The sequence below is a fragment of the Rutidosis leptorrhynchoides genome, chromosome 6, assembly GCF_046630445.1.
Source record: "Rutidosis leptorrhynchoides isolate AG116_Rl617_1_P2 chromosome 6, CSIRO_AGI_Rlap_v1, whole genome shotgun sequence".
NCBI classification, from domain to species: Eukaryota; Viridiplantae; Streptophyta; class Magnoliopsida; order Asterales; family Asteraceae; genus Rutidosis; species Rutidosis leptorrhynchoides.
This window is the reverse complement of record NC_092338.1, coordinates 39,075,150-39,088,301: the sequence shown is the minus strand read 5'-3', so window position 1 is coordinate 39,088,301 and position 13,152 is coordinate 39,075,150. Positions and strand designations below refer to the sequence as shown.

The 13,152-nt window shown below is 35.1% G+C and overlaps 1 protein-coding gene across 1 annotated transcript; it reads left to right on the top strand.

The window, feature by feature from the left end:
• Window positions 1-210: 210 nt before the first annotated feature.
• On the top strand, window positions 211-1,233 carry LOC139853571 (uncharacterized). The gene has a single exon (XM_071842956.1). The coding sequence runs from the start codon at window positions 211-213 to the stop codon at window positions 1,231-1,233; it is 1,023 nt and encodes a 340-aa protein (XP_071699057.1).
• Window positions 1,234-13,152: the final 11,919 nt, after the last annotated feature.

Below are 13,152 nucleotides of genomic sequence, written 5' to 3'. Positions count from 1 at the left end.
GGAGGAGGAATTACTAGAAACCTTAAACATTTTAACCCAACAAAAAGCAGTCAAAAAAGAAACCCCAGAAAAAATCAAGGAAGAATCACCTTCGTTAACAACACCCTCATCATCCACATCAACACAAACACCAAATTCACAAACACCACATAAACCAACTTCATTAACATAGAAGAACCAGAAACACCCAAAAAATAAAGCTGGTATGAAATGACTGAAGAAGAAGAACAATCTCAACAAACATCGTATCCAGAAGAACCAAAGAAAAAATGGTATGTCATTTTTGAAGGACCATCCAAAGGAATATACAAAAACTGGGCAACAGCAAATCAGTTTATATTAGGCAGAAGCGTAACACATAAAAGTTACAAAACTCTAGAAGCAGCAATGGTAGCATTCAATGAAGCATATAAAACAATAGCAACTCAACCAGCCAATGAAGCAAAACATTTAGGATCGGGAATGGTTAATCTTAACCATTATCTTTATAGTCAAACAGCAAGTTTAAATGCCATGAATAGGATGAAAAGTATTCTCTCTACAACAGAAAAAGAAGATAAAAAGAAACCATCCACACACAGTTTTCAAAGGTTATGGGATAACCTTGTGAATTACAACAAAAATTACGCAACAATGATGTTCTATCCCAAAAATAGGAAAACTGGCCCTAAAGCAGTTTTCTTACCAGAAGCATCACCATTAACAATATCAGAATATTTTGTCCATGGATTAATTGATACCTTATATATCGATGGAAGAACACTTCATGAAATCAAGGAACTCCCTCAAAGAATGCAAGAAGCAATAACCAGATACAGAGACAATTTAGCAAAAGAAAGAGAAATATTTCTTAGAATGCATTCAAGCTACCCAATATTTAATGAAGACCAACAGTTACTTGTCCCATCATTTACAATAACATATCTCGGAGTAAGCAATGGTAATTATCCAACAAGAGACAAAGCATTAAAAATAACTCCAACATTCGACCATCTGGTGTCATCACTAGCAAGAGTTTATTTCGGATCCTCAAAAATAGGAAATGGCCAAGAACAACAAGAAAATGTGAGAATCATTTACGTTCAAACAAATGTCTTAATCTACTCAAGCACTAATGAAAAAATTGATGAAAAAGGTCTCAATCTAATCAACAATTTTGAAGAACCCTTTGAAGCATTCACAGGACAACTTTCTACTCTTCCAGAAGATATAAAAAGGCGTTTATGTAAATAGATATCCAGGGCACCAAGGCACAGTTGCGAATACTGTCAAGAAGAAGACACATTCCTAGCATCATAATTTCCAACATTTGTCTTTTTTAGCGTGTGAGGGATGTAGACTAAAGATAACAACGAATATATAAGTGGACCCCAGTAGACCTCATCAATAATGTAACATTATGTAACGTGTCCTTGTAATTTTTGCATGTAAATACGTGTGTTTAATGTACTGGCCATGTGGGCCATAGGAACCAATAATGTAAGATAACGTGTATGGTTTATGTTGAAAGTTAAATAAGTGCACGAGCCACAGCAATAATGTAAATGATCAATAATGTAATCGATCGTAGTGCGTGGGTCTCAGAGCATCTGTAAATAGTATTATGGCTCGCCTATAAAAGGAAGCCTCGGTTGTCATTTGTAATCAGGTTAAGTTTGATAATAAACCTTACTGGTTTCTTTCTGTTGAGTCTTTTAGATTCTGAATAGCAGAGTCCCCATCGTTGAGTCCTAACCGATTCTGAATAGCGACACCGTCGTTGAGTCTTAACCGATTCTGAATAGCGACACCTATCTAAGCATTATATATATTCATAATCTCAGTATACGTTTAGCACACAAATCCTTCATTATATCAATCGTCCATTTACTTATCCAAAAGGATAAAGTTAGGCATATGTCATCATCAAAAGTTATCGTGAGGATCCAATTATAGTTTGCTTGAACGTTGAATAAGATTGTTACATATGAATTCATGTATAAGTAAATTGATGTGCCTAACTTTTGATGATGACATACGCCTAACTTTATCCTTTTGGATAAGTAAATGGACGACTGATATAATGAAGGATTTGTGTGCTAAACGTATACTGAGATTATGAATATATATAATGCTTAGATAGGTGTCGCTATTCAGAATCGGTTAAGACACAATGACGGTGTCGCTATTCAGAATCGGTTAGGACTCAACGACGGGGGCTCTGCTGAAATGTCCCGTTCATATTGATTATAAACGTTCCATATTAATTGATTTCGCTGCGAGGTTTTGACCTCTATATGAGACGTTTTTCAAAGACTGCATTCATTTTTAAAACAACCATAACCTTTATTTTTTCAATAAAGGTTTTAAAAACATTACGTAGATTATCAAATAATGATAATCTAAAATATACTGTTTACACACGACCATTACATAATGGTTTACAATAGAAATATATTACATCGACATATGTTTCTTGAATGCAGTTTTTACACAATATCATACAAACATGGACTCCAAATCTTGTCCTTATTTTAGTATGCAACAGCGAAAGCTCTTAGTATTCACCTGAGAATAAACATGCTTAAAACGTCAACAAAAATGTTGGTAAGTTATAGGTTTAACCTATATATATATATCAAATCGTAACAATAGACCACAAGATTTCATATTTCAATACACATCCTATACATAGAGATAAAAATCATTCATATGGTGAACACCTGGTAACCGACATTAACAAGATGCATATATAAGAATATCCCCATCATTCCGGGACACCCTTCGGATATGATATAAATTTCGAAGTACTAAAGCATCCGGTACTTTGGATGGGGTTTGTTAGGGTGTCTGTTCCCTAATTCTTAGATTACCAAACTTAATAAAAAGGGGCATATTCGATTTCGATAATTCAACCATAGAATGTAGTTTCACGTACTTGTGTCTATTTTGTAAATCATTTATAAAATCTGCATGTATTCTCATCCCAAAAATATTAGATTTTAAAAGTGGGACTATAACTCACTTTCACAGATATTTCCTTCCTCGGAAATAAGACTTGGCCACAGATCGATTCACGAACCTATACAAATATGTACATATATATCAAAGTATGATCAAAATATAATTACAACCATTTTTATTATGTTTTAAAGATTTGAGTGTATTAAGTCAGCTGTCCTCGTTAGTAACCTACAACTAGTTGTCCACAGTTAGATGTACAGAAATAAATCGATATATATTATCTTGAATCAATCCACGACCCAGTGTATACACGTCTCAGGCTAAATCATAACTCAAAGTATATATATTTTTGGAATCAACCTCAACCCTGTATAGCTAACTCCAACATTACTGCATATAGAGTGTCTATGGTTGTTCAAAATAATATATATACATGGGTCGATATGATATGTCAAAACATTTGCATACGTGTCTATGGTATCCCAAGATTACATAATATATTATAATACATGTATAATACAATATAAGTTAGCTAGGATATGATTTGTATAGATTTGTTAAACATTTCCCGTAGCTAAAAAGATCAAAAATATCCAATCTTGTTTTACCCATAACTTCTTCATTTTAAATCCGTTTTGAGTGAATCAAATTGCTATGGTTTCATATTGAACTCTAATTTAAGAATCCAAACATAAAAAGTATAGGTTTATAGTCGAAAATTTAAGTTACATATCAATTACTAAAGAGGTAGTCATTTCCGGTGAAAGAACGACATCTTGAAGACCATTTTAAAAAACATACTTTCACTTTGAGTTTAACCAAGATTTTTGGATATAGTTTCATGTTCATATGAAAAATCATTTTCCCATAAGAACAACTTTTAAATCAAAGTTTATCATAGTTTTTAATTATCCAAACCAAAACAGCCCCAGGTTTCACTATGACGGCGTATATCCGATTTTATGGTGTTCATCGTGTTTCCAGGTTTTAAATCATTAAGTTAGCATATCATATAGATATAGAACATGTGTTTAGTTGATTTTAAAAGTCAAGTTAGAAGGATTAACTTTTGTTTACGAACAAGTTTAGAATTAACTAAACTATGTTCTAGTGATTACAAGTTTAAACCTTCGAATAAGATAGCTTTATATGTATGAATCGAATGATGTTATGAATATCATTACTACCTCAAGTTTTCTGGATAAAACTACTAGAAATGAGAAAAATGGATCTAGCTTCAAAGGATCCTTGGATGGCTTGAAAGTTCTTGAAAGTTCTTGAAGCAGAATCATGACACGAAAACAGTTCAAGTAAGATTTTCACTCGAAATAAGATTGTTATAGTTGTAGAAATTGAATCAAAGTTTGAATATGAATATTACCTTGAATTACAAAGATAACCTACTATAAATAACAAAGGTTTTCAACCTACGTATTTAGCAACATCGGCTTTCATACCCGGCCACCAAAAATGTTTCTTGAGATCCTTGTACATCTTCCCCGTTTCAGGATGTATTGAGTATCTGGTTTTATGAGCTTCTCTAAGTACCATTTCTCTCATATCTCCAAATTTTGGTACCCAAATCCTTTCAGCCCTATACCGGCTTCCGTCTTCCCGAATATTAAGATGCTTCTCCGGTCCTTTGGGTATTTCATCCTTTAAATTTCCCTCTTTTAAAACTCCTTGTTGCGCCTCCTTTATTTGAGTAGTAAGGTTATTATGAATCATTATATTCATAGATTTTACTCGAATGGGTTCTCTGTCCTTCCTGCTCAAGGCATCGGCTACCACATTTGCCTTCCCCGGGTGGTAACGAATCTCAAAGTCGTAATCATTCAATAATTCAATCCACCTACGCTGCCTCATATTCAGTTGTTTCTGATTAAATATGTGTTGAAGACTTTTGTGGTCGGTATATATAATACTTTTGACCCCATATAAGTAGTGCCTCCAAGTCTTTAATGCAAAAACAACCGCGCCTAATTCCAAATCATGCGTCGTATAATTTTGTTCGTGAATCTTCAATTGTCTAGACGCATAAGCAATCACCTTCGTTCGTTGCATTAATACACAACCGAGACCTTGCTTTGATGCATCACAATAAATTACAAAATCATCATTCCCTTCAGGCAATGACAATATAGGTGCCGTAGTTAGCTTTTTCTTCAATAACTGAAACGCTTTCTCTTGTTCATCATTCCATTCAAATTTCTTCCCTTTATGCGTTAATGCAGTCAAGGGTTTGCTATTCTGGAAAAGTCTTGGATGAACCTTCTGTAGTAACCAGCTAGTCCTAAAAACTGGCGTATGTGTTTCAGAGTTTTCGGGGTTTCCCACTTTTCAACAGTTTCTATCTTTGCCGGATCCACCTTAATATCTTCTTTGTTCACTATGTGACCTAGGAATTGAACTTCTTCCAACCAAAATGCACACTTTGAAAACTTAGCGTACAATTCTTCCTTCCTCAATACTTCTAACACCTTTCTCAAATGTTCACCGTGTTCTTGGTCATTCTTTGAGTAAATAAGTATGTCATCAATGAAGACAATGAAAAACTTGTCAAGGTATGGTCCACACACTCGGTTCATAAGGTCCATGAACACAGCTGGTGCATTAGTTAAACCATACAGCATGACCATAAACTCGTAATGACCGTAACGTGTTCTGAAAGCAGTCTTTGGAATATCATCTTCTTTCACCCGCATTTGATGATACCCGGAACGTAAGTCAATCTTTGAATAAACAGACGAGCCTTGTAGTTGATCAAATAAGTCGTCGATTCTCGGTAGTGGGTAGCGGTTCTTGATGGTAAGTTTGTTCAACTCTCGGTAGTCGATACACAACCTGAATGTACCATCTTTCTTCTTGACAAACAAAACAGGAGTTCCCCACGGTGATGTGATTGGTCGAATGAAACCACGCTCTAAAAGTTCTTGTAATTGGCTTTGCAGTTCTTTCATCTCGCTGGTTGTGAGTCTGTAAGGAGCACGAGCTATTGGTGCAGCTCCTGGTACAAGATCTATTTGAAATTCAACGGATCGATGTGGGGGTAATCCCGGTAATTCTTTCAGAAATACATCGGGAAATTCTTTTGCAATGGAAACATCATTGATGCTCTTTTCTTCAGTTTGTACTTTCTCGACGTGTGCTAGAACAGCATAGCAACCTTTTCTTATTAGTTTTTGTGCCTTCAAATTACTAATAAGATGTAGCTTCGTGTTGCCCTTTTCTCCGTACACCATTAAGGGTTTTCCTTTTTCTCGTATAATGCGAATTGCATTTTTGTAACAAACGATCTCTGCTTTCACTTCTTTCAACCAGTCCATACCGATTATCACATCAAAACTCCCTAACTCTACTGGTATCAAATCAATCTTAAATGTTTCGCTAACCAGTTTAATTTCTCGATTCCGACATATATTATCTGCTGAAATTAATTTACCATTTGCTAATTCGAGTAAAAATTTACTATCCAAAGGCGTCAATGGACAATTTAATTTAGCACAAAAATCTCTACTCATATAGCTTCTATCCGCACCCGAATCAAATAAAACGTAAGCAGATTTATTGTCAATAAGAAACATACCCGTAACAAGCTCTGGGTCTTCCTGTGCCTCTGCCGCATTAATATTGAAAACTCTTCCGCGGCCTTGTCCATTCGTGTTCTCCTGGTTCGGGCAATTTCTAATAATGTGGCCCGGTTTTCCACATTTATAACAAACTACATTGGCATAACTTGCTCCGACACTACTTGCTCCACCATTACTCGTTCCGACACCATTTGTTCCTTTCGTTCTATTAACCCCTGGTCCGTAGACCTCACACTTCGCCGCGCTATGACCATTTCTTTTACACTTGTTGCAAAATTTGGTGCAGAACCCCGAGTGATACTTTTCACACCTTTGGCATAGCTGCTTCTGATTGTTGTTGTTATTGCGGTTATTATTGTTGTTGGGATGATTGTTGCAGTTGTTGTTGTAGTTGTTGTTGTTGTTGTTGTTGTTGGGCCGTTTGTTGTAGTTGCGATTGATGTTGCGATTGTTGGGATAATTGTTGTGATTATTGTTGTAATTGCTGTTGTTGTTGTATTGGTGATTCTTATCACCGTTTTCCTCCCACTTTCTTTTGACTTGCTTCACATTGGCCTCTTCAGCCGTCTGTTCTTTAATTCTTTCTTCAATCTGGTTCACTAGTTTGTGAGCCATTCTACATGCCTGTTGTATGGAGGCGGGCTCGTGTGAACTTATATCTTCTTGGATTCTTTCCGGTAATCCTTTCACAAACGCGTCGATCTTCTCTTCCTCATCTTCGAATGCTCCCGGACACAATAGGCACAATTCTGTGAATCGTCTTTCGTACGTGGTAATATCAAATCCTTGGGTTCGTAACCCTCTAAGTTCTGTCTTGAGCTTATTGACCTCGGTTCTGGGACGGTACTTCTCGTTCATCAAGTGCTTGAATGCTGACCATGGTAGTGCGTACGCATCGTCTTGTCCCACTTGCTGTAGATAGGTATTCCACCATGTTAACGCAGAACCTATGAAGGTATGCGTAGCGTACTTCACTTTGTCCACTTCAGTACACTTACTTATGGCAAACACCAATTTGACCTTCTCAGTCCACCGTTTCAATCCGATCGGTCCTTCGGTTCCATCAAATTCCAAAGGTTTGCAGGCAGTGAATTCTTTGTAGGTGCATCCTACACGATTTCCTGTACTGCTAGATCCAAGGTTATTGTTGGTATGTAGCGCAGCCTATACTGCGGCTATGTTTGAAGCTAGAAAAGTACGGAATTCCTCTTCATTCATATTCACGATGTGTCGAGTAGTCGGTGCCATTTCCTTCAAAATAGTCAAATGGAACAAGTTAATCATACAGAATATAGTAGTTAATAGTATTTCGTAGCATAATATGAACTCATTTATAAAAGCTTTTTCTTCATATTAGCGTTTTATAAGTTTAAATTCGGGTAGTACCTACCCGTTAAGTTCATACTTAGTAGCTAATATACAATTCAACTACTACAATTCTATATGAAAAACTGATTATAATAATATTTCGCGTTCAAACTTTTACACAATATTTTACAAACTTACAATACCGCTTATTTTACATATAGCATGAAATATAGCACACAATAAATTTGATACAAGATGGTTGTGAAGATAATTCTAGCTAATACACAAGTCGTTCAACAAAGGCAATAAAGACACGTAATTCATACGTCCAGAAACAAGTCATGCATTCTGGTTTTACTAGGATTACTTCCCATCCTTGGTCTTGTGGAACATAACCGTTATGGCCGTTGATAAGACAGTGTGTTATAACGTCGTCAAAGGGACGAGGGTTGCGTAATGTCCAACAGTCCCGTAACAATCTAAAAACCTCATTTCTTACCCCAATTACCGACTCCGTCACTTGTGGGAACGTTTTGTTTAATAGTTGTAGCCCGATGTTCTTGTTCTCACTTTGGTGAGAAGCGAACATTACTAATCCGTAAGCATAACATGCTTCTTTATGTTGCATGTTAGCCGCTTTTTCTAAATCACGAAGTCCAATATTCGGATATATTGAGTCAAAATAATTTCTTAACCCATTGCGTAAAATAGCATTTGGGTTCCCCGCAATATATGCGTCAAAGTAAACACATCGTAACTTATGGATTTCCCAATGTGATATCCCCCATCTTTCGAACGAAAGCCTTTTATAAACCAAGGCATTCTTGGAACGTTCTTCGAATGTGTTACAAACTGATCTCGCCTTAAATAGTTGTGCCGAAGAATTCTGACCGACTCTAGACAAGATTTCATCAATCATGTCTCCGGGTAGGTCTCTTAAAATATTGGGTTGTCTATCCATTTTGTGTTTTTATACTGTAAAATAGACAAGAGTTAGATTCATAAAAAAAAATACTTATTAATACAAGCAATTTTTACATATATCATAAAGCATAAGCACACTATATTACATATATTACACCACACGAATACAACTATCTTATTCCGACTCGCTTGTTTCTTCTTCTTCGGTTTTGGTTCGTTTTGCCAAGTTTCTAGGGATATATGATGTTCCCCTAATACGAGCCGTCGTTTTCCACATTGGTTTAGAAAAACCTGGTGGTTTAGAGGTTCCCGGGTCATTGTTACAACTTAAGGACTTCGGGGGTTGACGATACATATAAAGTTCATCGGGGTTGGAATTAGATTTCTCTATTTTTATGCCCTTTCCCTTATTATTTTCTTTTGCCTTTTTAAATTCAGTTGGGGTAATTTCTATAACATCATCGGAATTCTCGTCGGAATCCGATTCATCGGAGAATTGGTAATCCTCCCAATATTTTGCTTCCTTGGCGGAAACACCATTGACCATAATTAACCTTGGTCGGTTGGTTGAGGATTTTCTTTTACTTAACCGTTTTATTATTTCCCCCACCGGTTCTATTTCTTCATCTGGTTCCGATTCTTCTTCCGGTTCCGACTCTTCTTCCGGTTCCGACTCTTCTTCCGGTTCCTCTTCGGGAACTTGTGAATCAGTCCACGAATCATTCCAATTTACATTTGACTCTTCATTATTATTAGGTGAGTCAATGGGACTTGTTCTAGAGGTAGACATTTATCACATAATATCAAACGCGTTAAGAGATTAATATATCACATAATATTCACATGTTAAAAATATATAGTTTCCAACAAAATTTGTTAAGCAATCATTTTTCAAGTAAACACGGTCGAAGTCCAGACTCACTAATGCATCCTAACAAACTCGATAAGACACACTAATGCAAAATTCTGGTTCTCTAAGACCAACGCTCGGATACCAACTAAAATGTCCCGTTCTTATTGATTAAAAACGTTCCATATTAATTGATTTCGTTGTGAGGTTTTGACCTCTATATGAGACGTTTTTCAAAGACTGCATTCATTTTAAAACAAACCATAACCTTTATTTCATCAATAAAGGTTTAAAAAGCTTTACGTAGATTATCAAATAATGATAATCTAAAATATCCTGTTTACACACGACCATTACATAATGGTTTACAATACAAATATGTTACAACAAAATAAGTTTCTTGAATGCAGTTTTTACATAATATCATACAAGCATGGACTCCAAATCTCGTCCTTATTTAAGTATGTGATAGCGGAAGCTCTTAATAATCACCTGAGAATAAACATGCTTAAAACGTCAACAAAAATGTTGGTGAGTTATAGGTTTAACCTATATATATCAAATCATAATAATAGACCACAAGATTTCATATTTCAATACACATCCCATACATAGAGATAAAAATCATTCATATGGTGAACACCTGGTAACCGACATTAACAAGATGCATATATAAGAATATCCCCATCATTCCGGGACACCCTTCGGATATGATATAAATTTCGAAGTACTAAAGCATCCGGTACTTTGGATGGGGTTTGTTAGGCCCAATAGATCTATCTTTAGGATTCGCATCAATTAGGTTGTCTGTTCCCTAATTCTTAGATTACCAGACTTAATAAAAAGGGACATATTCGATTTCTATAATTCAACCATAGAATGTAGTTTCACGTACTTGTGTCTATTTTGTAAATCATTTATAAAACCTGCATGTATTCTCATCCCAAAAATATTAGATTTTAAAAGTGGGACTATAACTCACTTTCACAGATTTTTACTTCATCGGGAAGTAAGACTTGGCCACTGGTTGATTCACGAACCTATAACAATATATACATATATATCAAAGTATGTTCAAAATATATTTACAACACTTTTAATATATTTTGATGTTTTAAGTTTATTAAGTCAGCTGTCCTCGTTAGTAACCTACAACTAGTTGTCCACAGTTAGATGTACAGAAATAAATCGATAAATATTATCTTGAATCAATCCACGACCCAGTGTATACGTATCTCAGTATTGATCACAACTCAAACTATATATATTTTGGAATCAACCTCAACCCTGTATAGCTAACTCCAACATTCACATATAGAGTGTCTATGGTTGTTCCGAAATATATATAGATGTGTTGCCATGATAGGTCGAAACATTGTATACGTGTCTATGGTATCCCAAGATTACATAATATACAATACAAGTTGATTAAGTTATGGTTGGAATAGATTTGTTACCAATTTTCACGTAGCTAAAATGAGAAAAATTATCCAATCTTGTTTTACCCATAACTTCTTCATTTTAAATCCGTTTTGAGTGAATCAAATTGCTATGGTTTCATATTGAACTCTATTTTATGAATCTAAATAGAAAAAGTATAGGTTTATAGTCGGAAAAATAAGTTACAAGTTGTTTTTGTAAAGGTAGTCATTTCAGTCGAAAGAACGACGTCTAGATGACCATTTTAGAAAACATACTTCCACTTTGAGTTTAACCATAATTTTTGGATATAGTTTCATGTTCATAATAAAAATCATTTTCTCAGAATAACAACTTTTAAATCAAAGTTTATCATAGTTTTTAATTAACTAACCCAAAACAGCCCGCGGTGTTACTACGACGGCGTAAATCCGATTTTACGGTGTTTTTCGTGTTTCCAGGTTTTAAATCATTAAGTTAGCATATCATATAGATATAGAACATGTGTTTAGTTGATTTTAAAAGTCAAGTTAGAAGGATTAACTTTTGTTTGCGAACAAGTTTAGAATTAACTAAACTATGTTCTAGTGATTACAAGTTTAAACCTTCGAATAAGATAGCTTTATATTTATGAATCGAATGATGTTATGAACATCATTACTACCTTAAGTTCCTTGGATAAACCTACTGGAAAAGAGAAAAATGGATCTAGCTTCAACGGATCCTTGGATGGCTCGAAGTTCTTGAAGCAGAATCATGACACGAAAACAAGTTCAAGTAAGATCATCACTTGAAATAAGATTGTTATAGTTATAGAAATTGAACCAAAGTTTGAATATGATTATTACCTTGTATTAGAATGATAACCTACTGTAAGAAACAAAGATTTCTTGAGGTTGGATGATCACCTTACAAGATTGGAAGTGAGCTAGCAAACTTGAAAGTATTCTTGATTTTATGTAACTAGAACTTGTAGAATATATGAAGAACACTTAGAACTTGAAGATAGAACTTGAGAGAGATCAATTAGATGAATAAAATTGAAGAATGAAAGTGTTTGTAGGTGTTTTTGGTCGTTGGTGTATGGATTAGATATAAAGGATATGTAATTTTGTTTTCATGTAAATAAGTCATGAATGATTACTCATATTTTTGTAATTTTATGAGATATTTCATGCTAGTTGCCAAATGATGGTTCCCACATGTGTTAGGTGACTCACATGGGCTGCTAAGAGCTGATCACTTGTGGGAACGTTTTGTTTAATAGTTGTAGCCCGATGTACTTGTTCTCACTTTGGTGAGAAGCGAACATTACTAATCCGTAAGCATAACATGCTTCTTTATGTTGCATGTTAGCCGCTTTTTCTAAATCACGAAGTCCAATATTCGGATATATTGAGTCAAAATAATTTCTTAACCCATTGCGTAAAATAGCATTTGGGTTCCCCGCAATATATGCGTCAAAGTAAACACATCGTAACTTATGGATTTCCCAATGTGATATCCCCCATCTTTCGAACGAAAGCCTTTTATAAACCAAGGCATTCTTGGAACGTTCTTCGAATGTCTTACAAACTGATCTAACCTTAAATAGTTGTGCCGAAGAATTCTAACCGACTCTAGACAAGATTTCATCAATCATGTCTCCGGGTAGGTCTCTTAAAATATTGGGTTGTCTATCCATTTTGTGTTTTTATACTGTAAAATAGACAAGAGTTAGATTCATAAAAAAAATACTTATTAATACAAGCAATTTTTACATATATCATAAAGCATAAGCACACTATATTACATATATTACACCACACGAATACAACTATCTTATTCCGACTCGCTTGTTTCTTCTTCTTCGATTTTGGTTCGTTTTGCCAAGTTTCTAGGGATATATGATATTCCCCTAATACGAGCCGTCGTTTTTCACATTGGTTTAGAAAAACCTGGTGGTTTAGAGGTTCCCGGGTCATTGTTACAACTTAAGGACTTCGGGGGTTGACGATACATATAAAGTTAATCGGGGTTGGAATTAGATTTCTCTATTTTTATGCCCTTTCCCTTATTATTTTCTTTTGCCTTTTTAAATTCAGTTGGGGTAATTTCTATAACATCATCGGAATTCTC